The sequence below is a fragment of the Chroicocephalus ridibundus genome, chromosome 2 (genome assembly GCF_963924245.1).
Source record: "Chroicocephalus ridibundus chromosome 2, bChrRid1.1, whole genome shotgun sequence".
In the NCBI taxonomy this organism is placed as follows: Eukaryota; Metazoa; Chordata; class Aves; order Charadriiformes; family Laridae; genus Chroicocephalus; species Chroicocephalus ridibundus.
The window spans coordinates 134,658,989-134,678,721 of record NC_086285.1 but is presented as its reverse complement, the minus strand read 5'-3'; the positions used below and the strand labels follow the sequence as shown (position 1 = coordinate 134,678,721).

General features: G+C 41.0%; 2 protein-coding genes across 2 annotated transcripts; both read right to left on the bottom strand.

The window, feature by feature from the left end:
- Positions 1–1,686: 1,686 nt before the first annotated feature.
- LY96 (lymphocyte antigen 96) lies at positions 1,687–8,104 on the bottom strand. Its single transcript, XM_063324021.1, is given in 6 exon segments — positions 1,687–2,199; positions 3,843–3,895; positions 4,858–4,986; positions 5,889–5,978; positions 7,770–7,877; positions 7,880–8,104. Coding segments are annotated over 6 exon segments (543 nt in total). The 5' UTR covers positions 7,941–8,104; the 3' UTR covers positions 1,687–2,097.
- A 7,015-nt stretch (positions 8,105–15,119) lies between these two features.
- TMEM70 (transmembrane protein 70) lies at positions 15,120–19,147 on the bottom strand. The gene is made up of 3 exons (XM_063327065.1): positions 18,923–19,147; positions 18,309–18,420; positions 15,120–17,203 (listed from the first exon to the last, which is right to left on the bottom strand). The coding sequence occupies exons 1-3, from the start codon at positions 19,064–19,066 to the stop codon at positions 16,755–16,757; spliced, it is 705 nt and encodes a 234-aa protein (XP_063183135.1). The 5' UTR covers positions 19,067–19,147; the 3' UTR covers positions 15,120–16,754.
- Positions 19,148–19,733: the final 586 nt, after the last annotated feature.

The window sequence follows — 19,733 nt, the reverse complement described above, 5'->3', positions numbered from 1 at the left end:
TCAGATGATCTACACTATGAAAGTCTGCAATGCAAGCCAGTGAATACATATGTTTATCTGTAAATGTCCCTATTTAGATAGAGAAACTCTATGTCTACCTTTACCTATACTGTAAATTTTCTGTAACATCTATAAGGCATTAAAATGTGTGCTTATGAAAAATCAAGCATGTGAATGTCCCTGATTTCCCGGAGGTGTTAGTCTCTCCTACTAAACAAAACATTTCTTCTAACACCCCAAATAATTCAGGGCAGCAAAAATCTCAGAATACTTTGTCACTAAAAAACTGTTTTGAGGCTCCACCAGGTAGTTGCTGGACACTGTGAAATGGGTACACAGGGACATCATACAGTAAGACTCTTCCCTAAACCAGTAATACTATTTGAAATAAGAAAAATAGGAGAAGAAAAGTGGGAATTGGTTATCAGGCTCTCTGCCTGCTCTTTGATTGATATTTTAGATTAAGAGGAAACTGATTGCAACTCTAGTAACTTGTTTCAAAGGTGAACAGGAGCTGCGGCGGTACTCGATCACAGGCTGCTCCTGGAATGGTCTGTGGACGGAGCACAAGCACAGATGCTTTGCCATTGCCACTTGGATGTCATCGTGGCTTCTTGTCTCCACCATAACGCAGCTCTGCTTCTTATATTTTTATTGGGTTTTGATGATTTTGCTTTAGATTGACAAACCAGCTGTACTGAAACCAATTTTTAAATGGAGTATCTACATATTTGGATGTGGGGTTTTGGTGTAGTTTTTTTTCTGATACTCAGTTTGAAAAATCTCTTTGTGTGTAAAGTGAGATTAAAATCTTCACTTCTGCTGATTGCCATACTTGGCACTTAGCACCCTAAAAAAGTTTTGTTCTGGTTTTTCATTTTTCCAGGCGTTTGGAAGCAATCTGGTGGACACTGCACGACCTGGCGGCCAGGGCAACACGCACCTTCAACACCGGCCCGTTCATTAGAGAAAAGTGTCTGAGCACTCACTGAGCAACTGCTGGCTGGGGGCTGCGGATGAAAAGTGGACGTGCCATCCTGATGTTGTAAGGAGGGCACCTGTCTGAAGGCAGGCAGCATTTGGACACTGCACCGGCCGGCTGCCTTTCACCGTACAGCAGCACCAAAGCACCATGAGGTCTGAAAGGACCCCAGCTCTCTTCCTAAGGACCAAACCTTATACTCGATCAAACCTGACCAAAAGTCTTAGGTGTGGAGGCACAGCCGAGAGGGAAGGCGGGTACTGAACATTGGGCTGCCCAAGAGGCAGAAGCCACAGCTGGAGCTTTAGGCACGCTTTTGGTAACTGAGAAAAAGATCAACCTGTTGGGCAACGACCATTCTCCTGCTTATGAAGGAGACAGCTTGTGTAGTCTCTGCCCCCTGGACTCCGAGCAAGAGCTAAAACCACACTACGAGGTTGTAGTTACAGCTCTGGAAGGTGAAATTCAGCCATACCGGATCAGCGTAACTGGAAACACCTTTGGATTTTATTCACATCAGCTAGCACCACGTAACAAATCGTTACTCCTCTGATTCAGCTCAGTGCAAATGGAGCAGAACCTTGGGAACCCTCTAAAGATAATCAGAAAATAACAGGAGAATAAAAACCATTTCTCAACTTGACTGTACAAAAAAGTTTTATTTAAAAAAAAAAAAAAAAAAACACAACAAAAAAACCCCAAACCAACAGGGTTCCCAGATCCAGTTGCTATTATATTTTAAACTGAGTACTGGTCAACTTCCAATTCTTACACTTCAAAACTTCTTGTATTAATTTATCGCAGTCTGAAGGAATCGGCTTTTTCATAACTCAAGGCACAGCACCGAAATGCAGTCCTCAGCCTGACATCCAGTCAGGGTTATTCCGTGGATTAATCAGGACGCCCAATTCCCAGTGATTTTGCACGCATTGGCTGAGCACCTGATTACAGCAGTGTTATAAATGGATAAGACTATCCATCATATAGCTTTCCAGACAGTACCTGACGTATTCTACCTCAGGAAAATTAATGAGGTTATTATTTGTCAGCTCGTATTCCAGTTGCTTGCAGAAGCAACCTCCATGCTCTGGAATTATTTGAAATGTTTGCCCCAGTCAGAAAGAGTCTTGTTTTACTATCATGGTGAAATTCAAACATATGACCATATTATTCTCAGAATCATCAGAGAATCCTTGTAAAATAATGTTATAATCGCCCTAAAAGCAAGCAAGAAAAAAAAAGAAAATTAGTGCATAATTCTGCTTGTTCATGTCCAAGATGGTTCTGGTTATTTCTGTTAAGACGTAAAAAGAAAGATTCCCATCAGGGACTGTAATCATGGGTATATTCAGATATATGTATACACAAAAAAATATTGCTCAACTTCCTTGTCATGAGCGGGGTACTAAGGAACAGCAGTAGGCTGTGGTCCAGCTTGCCCTTGCCAGGGGCCTCTCTCAAACCAGTGAGTCCTGTGCTCCCGAGGGTGCCTGCTCCCCCTTCCAGAGCCCTTCTCTTGGGTAATGCTTTCCACAATTCTCCACAAGTGGGAATTACCTGAGCTGATACGCCAGGCTGCGTTCTCCAGCAATGGGCCTTTTTCTGTCCCCACTGTGAGGCAGTAACCCTATTAGCCCTCATAGCTGACAGCTAGCAAGGATTCAGCCCTACCAACACTTCCATTTTCTGCTTCCTGCCCCCTTTTTGCCCCAATACCCACAGGCAGACCATAGGTAGCTGCAACAACAGCCTCCGTATTTTACAGCCAGTCCCAGGGAAATCCTCCAGGCTACACACCACACAGCTTCTGACCAGTCGTGTAACAGTTTGTTGTACTGGACAGTCACGGGTTTAGCTGTTGTCTCGCTACCCATCTTCACACCCTCTCACAGACAGATTTTTGTAGGCACTGGGATAAACAGTAGCTTGGTGGCCCTTACTGAACCCAGGTCTTACCCTACCTTCTTGGACATCTGCCACCTTCCTCTTCTGATATGGCAAACTGGGAGCTGAAGGGCTCTTAGGACTAAGCTAAAGACTGGGAGGCGTGCAAGAGTTTCCCGTTTACTTTAAAGGCTATGATTAGGGTTGGTTCCTGGTCTGGCAGAGTCCCATCAGGAAGCACCAAGTCTGCCACAAGCACCTCATCTACAGGAGGACTGCTTACGGCAGAGGAGATTCCTGTCTACTACCAGCTCTGGGGCTAGAAGAGCTGCTGGGCTTGAGTTCAACACTGTTAGAGGCCCATGAGCTTTGAGTTAAGGGGAGGCTGGAGATTTTGTGCCAGTAGGAGCTCCTTAGTGACATTTGTGGGGACTAATAGGGATGGTAAGACTGACATTAGGGTCTTGGGAAGGCTCATGTGGCTGACGAGGCGGGTGTTGGATGAGAGGGTGCTAACCTGAGGACTGGTGCTGCAGTGCTTTTACTTTTGGATATTGTTATCCCTCTTCAAACCTTTGGAAAGGGTTTCAGGGAGCAACAGACCAGCGTGTGAAAAGAACGTACAATAAAGAATGAAATGGGCGGAAAGAATATGGATGGATTTACTCAAACAAGTAAAAGGAAACACAATAATTTATCAAACAAAATGCAATTATTAAGGTGACATTAACTAATACTTTCGGTCTTGTCTTTTATAAGATAAAGGAGGAATAATAGAGGAATAATAACCTGAAGACATTTAGCATTTCAGAGCTGCTACCATTCCAAAGTCATCACTTCAAGCATGAAAAAGTTTTCTGACATTTCCTTTTGCTGATTTTTAGAGTTTCAGCAAACATATCTTCCCCGAAAATATATACAAGTAAGTATGTTATTTTACTACTGTTATTTCTTTACATAAAATACTGAAAAGTACCTTTGGAAACGTTATTCTTGCACCTTTAATGTCAAACTCTGTTGCAATTGTTTCTGTAAAACAGGCATAATTATAATATAAGTGGTTACTTAATCATAAAGCCATCAATCAGATTTCCTAAATAACTTCAAAGCAATATGGTATATCTCTCAGCAGCACCACCAATGCCATTCACCCTTCCAGTGATAAAGCCCTCACCTGTTTCTTCTCCCAGAGCTCTATTTGTCTAAACCACATGTTAGAAAATAGAAATTAACCACAGTGCCCCTGCAACATCTCCTGCAGACCCATCCTCCTGTGATAACTCCAATAATTTAACTTGTAATAGTAGTTCAGCTGAATGACAACCGAAGAGAGCTGTTATTCATTTTTTAAAGAAAGGAAAACACGAATGGCGTATTTTGATGTCCCTCCTGGTCTTTTTGGCTTTTAGTCTGACATCCAGTCTGAATTCTCTGGATCTGGGTCTGCATCGGGATAATTTTGGTTAGCCCCTACAACAGGATTGACTCTTCTCTAACTAAAAAAGCATTATTCATGGATGTAGAGAATCTCTTTAAAAACCCACCCAGACACATATGTAAATAAATTGTGTTCTGGATATTAGTAGTGCCCCTCACTCCTCTCACGTTTTGTGTGCAGTCCAGTCAAATGCAGTCTTTCCATGTCATTTTAGAGATGTTGACAATAAAAGTGTCATAATGAGATGAAGGATATTAGTAATCCTAATTTATAGAGATAGGAACTGCAGTACATGGATGTTAAAGTGTAGAATTTGGAAATTCTCTATTCTAGTGGGGTCCTGGCACTGGAGAACTGCCTCTTCTGAAGTCTGCTGCCTACCAAGCAAGGTGAAGGGGTCTAGGCTCTGTAAAGAAAACTCTGTCTGTATGGGTTGATCTATCAGTATTTTCAGAAATCTGCTTAGTGGTGAAAAAGGGCTGCCAGAATATGGCCCTGTTGTGGAGGGAACCTGCCAGGCAAGGGAAAGGCACCGTGTATTTTCCACACTGACCTCCTTTCAACGTTGAGCACTCTACGTATTCGTCATCAGCTCCGCTGCAGACAACTTCTTTCCAGTGGAGCGCTCTGGCACCTTCATACCAAACGTTGAAGACAACTTTCAAAAAGGTGATGTCACTTCCTAGTTAAGAAGGTAGGAAGGAAAAACATATATGCAGACATATTATTTTGATAAAAATTAGATTTCTCTGAAATAGAATATTTTTTAAAGACTCCCCCCAAAACCAACAAAAATGCATATCTTGAAAACTGTTACTTCCAGAAAAACAAAAAGCTGGTTTTCAACAAAAAGCACTGGTCTTAAAAAATATTTGAGTGAACAATTTCAAAATTTATTTTAACTTCTTCAGCAAAGACAAAAGAGTTCACTCGGCTCCAAAACTAAGCCAAATAAATACTCCGATGAGGACTCTAGTTTTAAGCAGGTGTTGCAAACAAACTGTCCTGAATACTGGTAGCCACCATAAAGATATCTTTCTAGGGAAGCAAACTTAGTCCAGCTCCAGAGTTTTCACTCAGAAGGTGAAGTTTATGATACAGCCACTTCATAAGTAACTCAAGTTGACAGCTTAAAGCTGGGTCGAAAGATTAAAGTTGCATTTGAATACAAAATCCAGTCCCATCTCCAGCTTCTGGAACGTGCATATTCTTAGTAGAAGCCCTGCCATGCTTGGATAGCCTAATGATATTCTCTCTCCTTAAAATGTCTTGGATCTTCTCAGGCCAGAAGAGATTGTGTGCTGCAAATCTTGTCTGCTTCTTCCAGGCAAATGCATGTGCACCTAAACCGTCTCAGATTTGCATGTACAGTGCCTGTTACTGTGCAGAGCTCTGGTAATGGCTCCAACAAGTAAAACTCAAACACGCTTATTTCCTCAAATCATCATTTCTGTCCAACACTGTAATTCATCTATTCCGTTTTTAATCACAGAAACTGACCTCCCAAAGCATTTGGCATTTAGGATGAAGTGTCTCAGCTTTTTGCATTTGCAGAATATAATTGTCTAGTCAAGAGGGACTCACTTGGAATCCAGGAAAGAGTAGCCTTCCAGACGGGTCTGTTCATGGTGCTGCAAGGTGTCAGGTTAAACATGAAAGCATGAGCTGTAGAATCTACAGGAAAAAGTATTTCATATTGGTAGTGTGAATAGGCTTCTCCACGAAAACAATAAAAACGTACATATGTACATGCTCACTATAAACATACACATTTTAAAATGTATTTAATATTAGGTATACACTATAAAATTTTCTCATATAAATATCCATAGTAAATATTAAACATGTTTTTAATTACATTTAAAATTGTTTATATGCTTAGAGGGCAAAACCAATATAATATTTCTTCAAGTAGCAAGAAAAGTTAATTATTTGGTTGATGATATTTTGCACACAAAACTGAGAGGCCAAAGTACCTTTATTTCTCTTTTGAAGTTATACAAAGTTTTTATTAGCATCAAGCCAGCATGGTCCTCTGCTGAAAATATCCCTTATTATGTTAACCATGGAATCTATGTAAACTTGATGACGACAGCTAAAAATGTTTTTAATGTACCAGCATATTTTCCAGGATAATGTAAATGAGACTTTGAGTAGGTTTTCTTTGTGAGTGACCCGACCCACCTAGCATTGTACAATGCACCGTGTCAGATGCAGTGTGATAAAGCATCATACAACCTGTATCTCATCCAGTTTAGAGCCCATTAGCTGATATTTTAATTTTTAAAAAAAATTAATCCTTTGGAAGTGTTTCCAGTCAGTATTTTTATTTATTTTTACTTTCATTTTTAGAAAGAAGTCTGTTCAATTCAGCTTGCTTCTGCCCTCTCTGGTGTGCTGATGCTGAAGAAGTGCCCTGCTTGCCGGGGGCCTGGGGGCAGGCTGGGACAGGGGGATGCTCCCCGTGCTAATCCTGTGGGAGCCAACGGGATGGCAGGGTCATTGACAGTGAGGGATTCCGCCTTGTGTTTTGGGGATTAAAGCAAGGGGTGTGCAAAGGGAAAATGGCTGATTGTTGGTAACCAGCAGTCAGCGGCTCACCTCGGAGCCAACTACGCATGGGAAATTGCGACAGAAAAAAGGGCAAACAAAACTCACTGTGGTCTCCACGGTTTGGTTTGCACGATGAAGTACCACCACTTTTAGCCTCGTTATTTTTTTAACATGAGTACTAATGTAAAGCAAAGTACCCAAAATAAACATCCCCTCCTGACCCTCAGTTTATATAGCTATTTAACAGGTGATATACACTAGTAATGCACATAGATTTTCAAAAGACATGGGCCTTTCCTTGCGAAATATCTCCTCCAAACCCACCTTGTGGCCACGGGGTCCACATGGGCACACCGAGCCTGTTCAACACGGACACCAGCGAGGTGCCAAAGTTCTTTCAGAATAGACCAAAAAACCTCAGTGAACTAGACTAGATAGATCCAGTGGCCTACAACACAGACACGGCAAGAAGGGGCACGCCATGTTGTCCCACAGCCTGGCTGATCCTCCAGCCTGGCAGAATATCACACTCCTTTTTTTTTCCGTATACTAAAAGCTTTTCATTGTAATATATTGGTTAAATCAATGTGGATAACTTATGCAATACAGTACTTGCAAAACAAGTTTAAATCCCTCATCTTCTAATATTTCCTGAATCAAACCATGCCTGCTTTATTTGGGAGTAAACTTCTCTCTTAGCTGCTGCAACCAGCGTTGTGGTAATATTTATGCCTATGCAGTATAATTCTTATAATAGGGTAATTAATAACAGAAATATACTCCAGCTGAACTTCTTTTTATTTTTCTGTATTCATCAAAGAAACAAATTTGAAAGGAAGTTCACATTTTCTCAGACTACAGTAATTATTGTGCAAACACCAGTAAGAAAAGAATAAGCTATTTTTTACTTACCACAAAAAGTATATGACATTTCTAGATCTGGCGACGTACAAAGAAATTCACTGACTCCAGGGGTGAATAAAATGAAAAAAAAAAGTCCAAACATGGTTACTTTTTTGGCTCGGTATCCGATGTAATAAAACTTTGCTCTGGGAAAGAGGAACAAAAATTCAGCACAGTCATCCTCAGTCACATGTTTTCAGGGACTATTTGGTTATTTTGTCAAATTCTCTGCAATCTTAATTAACCCTGCTGCATCACTATCAGTCAACATAACAATAAATTTTGTGAAGAAAAAGAATTTCTTCCTTTGTTGTTACATTTTCCCCAGACGACGCAGCTCAAGCCACGCGTGAAAAATGAAAGAGAAAACTGTGTGAAATGGGGAAGTGAGGAGAAGTAAAATTATGATTACCAGAAGCACATAAAGGGCAAGTTTAGTTGACTCATCAGACGTAACATTCGTTAAGACATAATTTCAATCACTCACAGAGTTTCTTGTATGTAACAAGAGAAAAATCCATAAACGATGAAAAACAAGTCCACCCTTATTGATATGGTAGTCAATAAGCCCACTTATTTATTGATATGGTAGTCAATAACTCTCACAAGGTTTCCAAATTAATCTCTTACAAAGCTCACCATGCTTTAAGAACACGCGGGCATTCTGGAGGAGTGTCACGAGATGATGTATTTCCAAACGGAGGTGAGGATGGGAGCTGCATGCGACCATCTGACATGGTATTGAGTAGAACCGCTGATGTCCCACACCATCTCAGCTACCGTCTTCAAAGCTGAAACTTAAAGCACTTCTGGTATTGGATACACCCCTTTATTTCTGTCTGTTAGTGCAATACACAGAGAATAGCATATGTTTCCTGTATCTGCCATAGCAGCTCTGTGGACTAAACTGGGTCAGCTTTTACTGCACAAACCCAGCAAAATTGCAACTTGCAACAATAGAAACAGATCAAAAAAGTCTAATAGCTCATTCAAGAGAGCACACTCACCATCTAACTGACAGGAAACACAATTACATTTTTTTTCTGAATATAATAAAATATGGAAACTTACTGAATTTATGGAAGAATGACTTAGAGAACTTAATCAAATTATTTTCTTGTGAGTTACCTTCTTGATTTGTATGTATGCATGGAGGCTCCTCTTCGATCATAAATTGAATTTGTTATGAAAAAGAAGCAGTGTACAAAATAGACAGGTATTTGGTTTTGTGCTAAGCAGGAAACTCAATACAAATTACCTACAACAACTTAATCAATTGTTCTGACTCTCCCCACTCCCCATCACAGTGCCTAAAAGGTTTTCTTCTCACAAATTCTGTGCACAACAGGGTAATATTTTACATATTTTAAAGATAAAGTAGCAAAAGGTTAAGAAATTTGTTTTCAGAAGTTCAAACATAAAACACAGAAGTTCATTTAGGAACAGTGACATGCACAGAAACTTGACTGATTGCACCCAGAAGAAGGGGAGCGAGTGAGAATGTTACTAAAACTACCTAAAAGTACCAAGTAATGAGTTCATGCAGGTAATAATTCACAAAATAAGATAAAAAATTGAAAACTTAATATGGCTAGAGAATTCTCTTGAGCATTTCCAAATCTTTCTACAGACCACAAGAAGAGTCCCACCGGCCTGACAGAGTTCAAGACTGAAAGAAACTTCTAACATTTGGCTTTTAAGTGGGAATTCAAAATAATACAACTTTCCTGACAGATCTCCAGGGTACATGCATCGCACACAGATTTTTGCTGTTGTTTAATAGGACATTATAAAACATACAAACCCTTTGTAGTCATAGCAATAATACAGTTCTGTTTCAAAATGGCCACATTTTGCTTAGTAAAATATGTAATGAAATTTAAATAAATTTGGAAGGCTGTAATAGTTGGGAAAAGAAATGGAGTAATGAGACAGACACTAAGGAGTGATGAAGCAGCCCCTAAAGAAGAGCTACCTTGTGCATGTAGAGTCAAAAAAAAAAAGGTTCCTTTCAACCACAAAGCCATGGCCACTGATGTGGAGCCAGGCTCTCTGCTGAGTCTTCTGTCAGTCCAATAGATTTAGCAAAAGTCACAGGTCAGTCTGACGTGGGCGTGAGACGGCGCTGACTGTACCCTATTGACATATACCATTACCCGGCTGTAAGCGCGACTGTCCTTCTGTGGCCAGACTTGTCCTTCCTTGGCTGCACCGTGCGTTGGGTGGCTGATGTGCTCATGGGCAGACTGGAAAGGTCACTGCAGGTTTACAGGATTTTATATAAAAACTCTTTTAACATGAATGAAGACAAGCTCTCTGCTGAACTCGGTGACTTTCTAGACCTGGTTCAAGAATAGGTGGGGTTTTTCAGACACTTGCTGCTGTAAATGATATAGATGAGGAATGAGTCCCCCCTGGTGGCTTAGACAGACAGGCACACGGGGAAACATCTGAATCCTCTCCTGTTCCTTATTGCACGTTTACTGCACAAGTCAAGACTATCCCAATACTTTAAAAAACCAGCATAACTAGGCTCCATTTTAAAAGGGATCTGGCTGGCTAATGGGAAAATGGGAACAATAAGTTCTACTTAGCGGGGCTAAAATACCATTTATGACCACGATCATGAAGTCTACAACTTTGACCACTGTGTCTGGTCAAATTGTCCTTAAATCAAAATAACCTCCATCATTTTAAAATCTTTTCAGCAAATGCAGTTTTAGATGCTTGTGGGTTTTGATGCCCATATCAATGCCACTCACAGACCTGACCTCGTCATACTCACTGAAGGCCCAAACTATGGATAAGAGGAGTCTGCTCTGTCTCTTTCTAGTCAGTATGAAGGGCACTGGAGAGGAAGGATACAAACTTCTATATATTTTATTTTTACTAAATATTTTTTCTTTACTATAATCTTTTTCTTACATACTCTGATCCAGAAAGAAGATGAAAAGGAGAGAAAGAGAAGTGGGAAGAGCTATGCAATAGTGTTACTTCACTGGAGTTTTGTGACAGTTCATTTCATTTATTTTTAAATCCTTTGCAACTACACTCAGTAGGGACCAACTCCAATAAACAGTACGAAAAACAAATCCAAGTCTAGAAAATTTAGGACTTCATACCTATGACTTTTCATTTTGTTTATATCCAAGACGGTGAGAGTAGAAGTTTAATTCCAAGCCTCCTCATTGATGTGTGGTTAAAATCCTCAAACAAATTTATGATATTTTTATCTTCTTTCTCAATACATCTAAAAAGTGCTTAACTTGTGATTGCTTTTCAAAATAATCACTTTGTATTTGGATTGTTGGCTGCAGATGAGTACTTTGACCAGATAAGCACTTATAAGTCACTGAAATCTCCCTCAGGAAAGATTTATAATATATATTATCATAATATTCCATCACAGAAAAATAAATAACAGTATACCAGTACAGCAGAGGAAAGTACTCCATTTCAAAGTGTTAGTCAGACAGAATTAAAAATTATGTCCTAGTTCTTGGCATGCACCAAAACCTTACAGTAATGGAAAACTCTTTTAAGACGTTAAACACATTTATTCAATAAAGAAAGAAGCAATAATAATTTAATTTTCCTTGCAGGACCATTTGTGACGGTTTTTGAAGTAGATCTCTTTGCAGCTGGAAGCAGACATGTTTATTACCTCTGATCCCGGGACTGGGGTTGCTGCTGAAGACACTGCAATATAAAGGGGCTGTATCTAAGGCATAAGCTATGCCTTCACAAAACAAAAACATGCTTGGCAATCAACATAAAAAGTAGAAAATTGTGGCAATTCGTGAGTAAATCTCTCTTCACAAATCCTCTCATCCTATCTTTGACAGTGTTCATTGTGGAAGTAGGGAGCCAAGCCCAGGGATACTAGAGAGAAGTAGAGGATTCAAGACCCAAGAGCGGTGCACCAGCGCATATCCAGTGCTGAGCTGGCAGCATTTCAGTAAGAAAGCAAATAGTTGTGGAAAGAAAGAAGAAGTGATGTGCATTATTCTTAATATATTTTAAATGCTGTATGCGCTTTGGCTTAGTGGTTTGATTTGAATATAACACATTAAACCAGTGGAGGCTATTAAAGGGAAGCAAATACACACCAGGTGGTATCCTGTGGAAACAATTATGTTGGAAATAACTCTCCGTCTGTTGCCAGTAGGCTTATGGTTTATTCTTCCCAAGCCAAGTTTAAGATTAAAGCTTATAGTTATACTCTAAAGTATACATTAGACCATTAAACTTGTCAAGAAGAAGAGAAAGCAGAGGATGAAGGGAGAAGAAAGGGGCTCTGTCCTACCTGAGGCTGACAGAAAGCACACCACAGCAACACTGTCCACCCCGGTATTCCAGAAATGGAGACAGCTGGACATGTTTTGCGGTCATTTGCTCTTGTTCTCTCTTCTTCCCTGCTTAAAATAGCTGCTCGCTGAGGTCTGTGTAGCTGTGGGATAATCTTATTATAGTGGATCCAACTCCTCACTAGCACATTTGTCCCATTTCTCAGGGGGCCTGTGTTGTACGTGGGGGCATGAAGAAATCCGCGGCATGACCACAGAACTCCAGGGCAACCAAATTGCAGCAGCTTACCAAGTTTCCACCTATTAAGTTATACTCAGCAATTGTAATAATTCACATGTGTGCTCTTAATTTTTACAGCACAAACAGAATTTAATGAAGTTTCCATCACCTAAGTTAGGCTCTCAGAGTACCGTTCAAAAATCTACTCAGATTTTCTTCTTCTTTGCCAATGTGATGACTTTAGTTTTTAGTAAAGCAAGCTCCAGTGAAATGAGTTACCTTTTGATTTTAGAGAGTGTGGTTAACAGTGTGAAGTACTTCAGAGCTTTAAAGATTTCTCTTTAAAGTATTAAAAGGGGATTAATTTTCTCATCAGAATTTTTTTACATTTGCAAGAAAAGGCTGAGGGTTGTGGGATAATTTAATTTAAAAAAAAATAACATTAAAAAATGACAAGAAGCATTGTACTTTATAATTAAAAACAGACAGGGACTAATGAATAATGTTGTGGACAAAGCCAAAAACTTGAGAAAAAGGAGCGGGACACCGATAAGGAAATGCCACATAGTCAAAGGCTGAAACTAAAAATTTGCATGTATCCTGTCTGTTTTACTAGGAAAAAAAAGGAGTCATCTATGACCTTCTCTGGAAACTCTTAAGGCTGGAAAGGGACAGGAAGCAAGTGTCTAGGAAAGAGCCTTGAGTCATTTCAAACTTTCCTGGTCTTCACACCAGATTGAATGAAACTGGTACCAAGGTAAGATGTGATACCCAGCTGCTATGGACAAGTGATTGGTTGGTGCTGGAAAGGCTGCAGGAACTGGCAACCTTCATAGCAGGCATAGCCTTGCAAATAAGACAGATCGTAAGTCACATATTTTAGAAGACTGGGCTTCTACATCACTATTTCCTTCAGAATCTCCACATGTATGAGCCCATTCTCTAGGTCTTATAAATGAATTGTTTCTTCCATGGTGTACACAAGTTACCTACATCCAAGGAAACATCAGCAACATCCAGGGGTGAAAATGTTAGCAGGTAGTAATACTTCTGCAATTAGAACTGTTTTTCATCAAGTGTATAAAACTGAAGAAAAATAAACCAGAAGAAAACAGTAATTCACAAAATTAACAGGATTGTGAAGGACGTGGAGCCAAAAACCAGGCTTTGGCAATGACTTGACAGCAATCTGTCAATTGAAACCACGACAATGCTACAGTCAATTCTCTTGCAGGGTTTGTCAGTAGCAAGAGGGCCTGGTTTGGTTTATGCACGTTTCCTACCTTAGAAGGACACCAAGCATTTCAGAGTTCCCCACCTGGAAATGCACCCGCTGCAGATATTTTATAAATATCTGTATTAAGACAGACTGTTCAGAACCCAAAGAAAAAGAGGAATGCATCTAGAAGTGTTTTTGGATTACCTTTCCATTCCTTTGTTTTTTTTCTAACATGAAGAACAAACTACAGTTGTTTGAATACTAGACTCCACCATTCCCAGGTTGCAGGGATCTAAACCAGTCACATATGTGTGCAAATATACTCAAATACTGTGTCCAGTTTTGGGCCCCTCACCACAAAAAAGACATTGAGGTGCTGAAGAGGGTGCAGAGGAGGGCAAAAAAGCTGGTGAGGGGTCTGGAGAACAAGTCTTATGAGGAGCAGCTGAGGGAGCTGGGGTTGTTCAGCCTGGAGAAAAGGAGGCTGAGGGGAGACCTTATCACTCTCTACAGCTACCTGAAAGGAGGGTGTAGAGAAGGGGGGGGTCGGTCTCTTCTCCCAAGTAACAGGCGATAGGACAAGAGGAAAAGGCCTCAAGTTGCACCAGGGGAGGTATAGACTGGATATTAGGAAAAATTTGTGCACCAAAAGGGTTGTCAGTCACTGGAACAGTCTGCCCAAGGAAGGGGTTGAGTCACTGCCCCTGGAGGTATTTAAAAGACGTATAGATGTGGTGCTGGGGGACATGGTTTAGTGGTGGACTTGGCAGTGCTAGGTTAACGGTTGGACTCGATGATCTTAAGAGTCTTTTCCAACCTAAACGATTCTAAGTACACGCTATAAGTAAAAATTGCAAAAAAGCCAAACCTGAAAATCCTGGGATTATACACAAGGACAGGCAGAGGTGGAAACGCAAACAGGGATGGGGCCGAAGCCATATTTATTTGGCAACCATAACAAGTATTATGATTTTAAGATTTACAACCTGATTGTTTCCCAAACTGAGTTTGCCAAGCTAGCAGCAAACAAGGTAGAAGCAGGTAGAATATTGTGCGTCTCTATTAAGTTTGGTCTTCCCTTTCTTTAACACAAAGTACTATTAAAAGAAAGCTATGGAATTACCATTATTTTCAAGTTGCACATTGGAAGTATAAAATACTTTTCTGAGACTACATCATGACCAGAATCCTTATCTATCTTCTGGTAGATATCTGGATTTTTAAATATTTTTTTTTAAATTACCTATGTGTCAGAACTAGACCTACTAGCTTAGCTTATATTTCACTGCCAGAAGACAAAGAGACAGAAGAAATAGAAGGAATGTTTAGCTTTCATACTTTTTTTGAGAAACAGCACTGGGCTGGAAATGTCTTTCTATCGATGCTTAAATCTGAATCAGCCACCTCTCAAATTTAACAGCGAAAATTTTCTGCAGTCAGAATAAAAGGCTGAGGATTTTGACATTGCTCAAGGGGTATACAAATATAAATCTGGGGCCTTTCCTTTACTTTCTCTTGCGAGCTCTATTTCCCGTTCTCCCTCGTTTTGGCATTTAAAGAGAAAGTTAACTTTATCCACAAGCACAAGAAGAGAGTGAACGCATCAGACATGGAAAGAATGGAAAGACTATTTTTAATTAGATGTAGAACATTTCAACAGACAAGTAGTACAACCAGGTGATGAGAATTGCTTGCTACTGGCCTCACTTCTTCAATATAATCTATGGAATTATATTTTTTTTAATATATTGTTACCTGTGAAGTGATACTGGCTTAACGGGCTAGATCAGGCTTTTAAAATTATAGCTGTATCAACACAAAAGAATTGCCCTGAAAGTATCTGGATGGGACAATTTGTTTTTTAATTACTCAGCAAGTACATTGAGAGCAATTTCAACAGTCAGAAAAACAACATTTAAAAGCACTGATGCTTTAGTACAACCTATAGTGTCATCCTATGACAGGAAACTGAAACAATAGTCTTGGAAGACATCTCAACTTTTAAGTACATTTTTTCAGCTAGAACTTTGGAAATATCTGTAAAGGTAGCTATAATTATTTTTTCTTCATTTGCAGTATTAGTAGCAAGCATCAGATTTACTTATTACAAAGGGCGCTGCTAATACAAAAGGATTAATTTGAATTTTGGGGTTTTTTTTAAATTCAGAAATTTTTAACCTTCAAAATATTTAGGCCCTTAATGATTTGAAAACAAGTATGTGTCAATACTCTGTCAATATGTGACAAACCTTTCTTCGGGCTAAAACCATCCAATTTCCACATACTCAAAGTGCAGAAGTACCCAGTCTAGTCACACAGAATAAATCTAATCCTCTTTTCACTTGAGCTAGGGGTGGCTTGCTTTGCAGTGCTAAAAATCAAGAGGTATGTTTTTTAAAGGCACAAGATCTAAACAGTTCTCGACAGGGGATTCCCTTTTGTGTCTCCACCTCACATAAATGTTGAGAGAGTCCATTTTAACCTCTAGCTGCTAGTATTTTAAGTTGGTTCAAATACAGCACATTTTCAACAGGATATTCACAAAGCAAGTCTTATGCTAAGGTGCTTCCACCCACCCAATAAAAGACAGGCTTCTTGTTCTCCACCTCTGGGGACAGGGTTGCTCGGAGTGGGACTCTATAGAGTTAAGAAACCATTTATTAGCCATGAGTAGCTAGAGATTATTGTGACACAGCCATTCTCCTCCCCATCTTCTCCAGGGGCCTGCAGGCAGCTGTTGCAGAAACTAGCAACACCATCTGCTTTCCGTAGACTCCTCCTGGATACCAATGCTCTCACAAAGGGAAGTCAAAGCCATCTCCACTCTCGTTAAGTACAATTAATCTTTAAGGCTTAAAAGCTTAACTATGTACGTGACAGGTAATGAGGACTGATGATTTTTTTTTTTCTATGAACAGCTCCTTTTGAAATGAAGATGGTGAGACTGGCACAGCCCGTGCATTTTACAGTTCTCCTGGAGAGCTAACAATAAAAAACAAGCCAAGAACAAACAAGCCAAGACAGATTTAAGCATATTTTTTTACTATGTTTTATGTCATCAACTCTGAAGAAACCCCTACATGATTTATGAGTTTAAAAAAAAAAATAAGCTTTTTTTTATACATTCCAAAATGCATTTGGAGAACTCTAGCTATCTGATACTTAAGAAAGTCTAATAGAATTTTACATTCTTTCACATATATAGCACTGCACCGTGAACAATGATAGTGACATTCATTTTCTTCAAATTATTTCCTTTCCTCAGTTTCCTTCTCCTCCTCTAAGTTAAAATAAAAGGATTTGTCATAGCCCATGAGATGGTTATAGTCCTGAGGATTCGGGAAAAGCGTTGGATTAACAAGCATCGATTTCGTTTTAGCATAAAATGTTGTAAACATCTTGGTGATGTCTGGAATCTTTACATCCTTCTGATGGAAAACAGTTGCTTTTTCTGCCAAGATTGCATTGTATGTAATGGCTGTATACGTGTCCATTTCATCTTTATAATAGAGTCGAATCACATAGCCTTTTGTAAGGACATGCAAAGTAACCGGTGTTACAAACGTAAAAAACCCAATCAACCCATAAAAGGCAGCTTGTATAAACAGGCTTTCAAATCCAATACCAGTTTTGAGCATGATGTAGGGCATCATGAACAGGTTGAATATGCTGGTGGAGTAAGAGAAAAACCTCACACCTACACAAAACAAAACAGAAAGAAAACAAAGGTTAATACTTATGAGTAACATTATCTCTATAATTTGTTATGCTCTGCTACTATATATTGATGGCATTACTTGAACAGCTGAACTTATTGAAAATCCACTTTTTTTTTTTTAAGCTCACAAAAAAACCATTGAAAGGTCAACCCTGTCTTCTTGCCACTGTTCTGGTTTGTTTATATGTTCATGTTGGGTTTACCAAAGCTGGCAGCATTTCTGTGATGAAGTCAGCTACTACCTACATGCGCACCTATGAAGTTTTCACTTCACAGATAGGAAACTGATTTCAAAAGAAACTTGACTCCAGCAATGCACACACATAATGGTAATCATCACAGCTATGACTGGGAATTGCTCTCTTCAACTCATGTTGACGCTCAGTGCCCATTACAAAGACACTTGCTTGGTCCCCCACCATATGTAACTTGAAAAACCTAGGTTATTCAATACTGACAAGTACCCCACAGCCATCTTGAGCACAGCTTGAAAGATGCATAGTAGGCAGTGTTGTGGATCACCCACAGTCCTTAAGCCACCATGAGAATGAGTAGTCTAAGATGCTGCAATAATTAAGTATGTTAATACATACTTCCTCGCTCTTTAAGACACATTTCAAAAATGCATCTCAGAAAACATCCAATGGATTACTTTTTACTCGGTCTTTGTAACATTAACTAGTCACAGAAAGATCAACAGAGTCTCATTACAGATAGTGCATTTCATTATAGTATCTGTCTCCGTCAGGAACATTTCAGTAGCATTTGAAAGCATACAGAATGCAAATAGCAATTACAGCTGTTCTTCGTTTACTGCTGGGTTGGGTAATACACTCCAAAGGCTGCAAGATAAACAGAAGGAGGCTGAGGGCTTACAGAGGTGCACAGTAACTACAGAACTCCCCGCACACCTAAGCGTAGAAGCAGAAACCAAGCACCAACACCACATATTTTTTCCTGTACAGCAGATCCAGGTTTTAGCAGAGTTGGAAAGAAGAACATTTTCTTTTATAATATTGCTTTTTAAAGTCATTAAACACCACTAAATAAAAATATGCAATCCAAATCACCTCAAGTCACATACCTAACACTGCCTTTGCCAAATTTCCTTTATAAACTAATCTTCCATGTTCTGGGTGTTCATGAGGGTTGGATGTGCAGAGGCTGCGAACAGCCACTCCTTGAAAAGATGTGACCTGAAAGATGAACGCAGTACATGGCCAATCAACATCAGTACCAATCTACACTTTAGACACAGATATATAGACATATGCACACACACGTAGGTATGTGTGTATATATATATGTATGCATTTGCTTACACACACAAAGCTTCTCCTTGCCCTGAACCTATTCCCAGAATCTTAAATTAGGGATTAAGTTAGGTAATACTACAAAGCACGCCACAAACTCCAACTAATACACTGCCTGACTGTTTTAATCATCTTCCATTTCGATACCCCAGATTAGCGTTACGTATTTGCAGCCCCACTGACGAATATTACGCTTGCGATCACTTCACGTGCAGCCTTGCAGGGAGCCATCCGCAGCCCCCGCGGGGCTCCCAGCCGTCCTTTGAGAGGATCCCAAGTTCTCTCGCAAGGCAAAAACGCGCCAACCCGAGCACTGCCACCCGCCCCCGGCCGGCCCCTCCGGGGGAGCGGGGCCGCCTCCCCTCACCGCCACCCCCCCCACCACCTGCTGGGCCCCCCCGATGGCGGGCAGGGCGGCCCGGCGGCGCCAGGCGGCGGTCGGGGGCCCGCGGTGAGCGGCGCCCCACAGCCAGGCGGTGGCGGCGGCGGTGGGTGGCCGGCGGCCGGCAGCCCGCAGCAGCAGCAGCATGTCGGGCCGCGTCCCGCAGCGGCCGGCGTAGGGGGGAAGCCGGAGCGGTGCAACCAGGGACGACAGCCGCCGCCGCCCCGCGGCCCCGTGGTTTGGTTCCGGAGGCAGGAAGGGTCCGGCCGCCTCCGGCGCGCCCCCGCCCGGCCATGCGGCAGCACGGCCCCGCCGCGGGTCACGGACTCGCGGAACCGTTTGGGTTGGGAGGGACCTTAAGGACCATCTAGTTCCAACCCCCCTACCATGGGCACAGACAGAGAATCACAGAATGGCAGGGGTTGGAAGGGACCTTCGGAGGTCATCTAGTCCAACCCCCCTGCCAGAGCAGGGTCACCTACAGCAGGTTGCAGAGGAAAGCGTCCAGGCGGGTTTGGAATGTCTGCAGAGTTGGAGACTCCACCACCTCTCTGGGCAGCCTGTTCCAGTGCTCTGCCACCCTCAAAGTAAAGTTTTTCCTCATGTTCAGACAGAATTTCCTGTGTTCCAGCTTGTGCCCATTGCCCCTTGTCCTGTCACCGGCCATCACTAAAAAGAGTCTGGCCCATCCTCTTGACACCCGCCCTCTAGATATCGATAAGCATTGATGGGATCCCCTCTCAGCCTCCTGCAGGCTAAACAGAGCCAGGTCTCTCAGCCTGTCCTCATAAGAGAGGTGCTCCAGTCCCTTGAT

Bases quoted from the DNA above. Each gene is read 5' to 3' on its own strand.
- TMEM70 (XM_063327065.1), bottom strand. From the start codon at position 19,066: ATGCTGCTGCTGCTGCGGGCTGCCGGCCGCCGGCCACCCACCGCCGCC. The intron at 18,421-18,922 runs GTGGTGGGGGGG...TTCATCTTTCAG, and splicing joins CCATCGGGGGGGCCCAGCAG to GTCACATCTTTTCAAGGAGT. The intron at 17,204-18,308 runs GTATGTGACTTG...TGTTTTGTGTAG, and splicing joins TTTGGCAAAGGCAGTGTTAG to GTGTGAGGTTTTTCTCTTAC.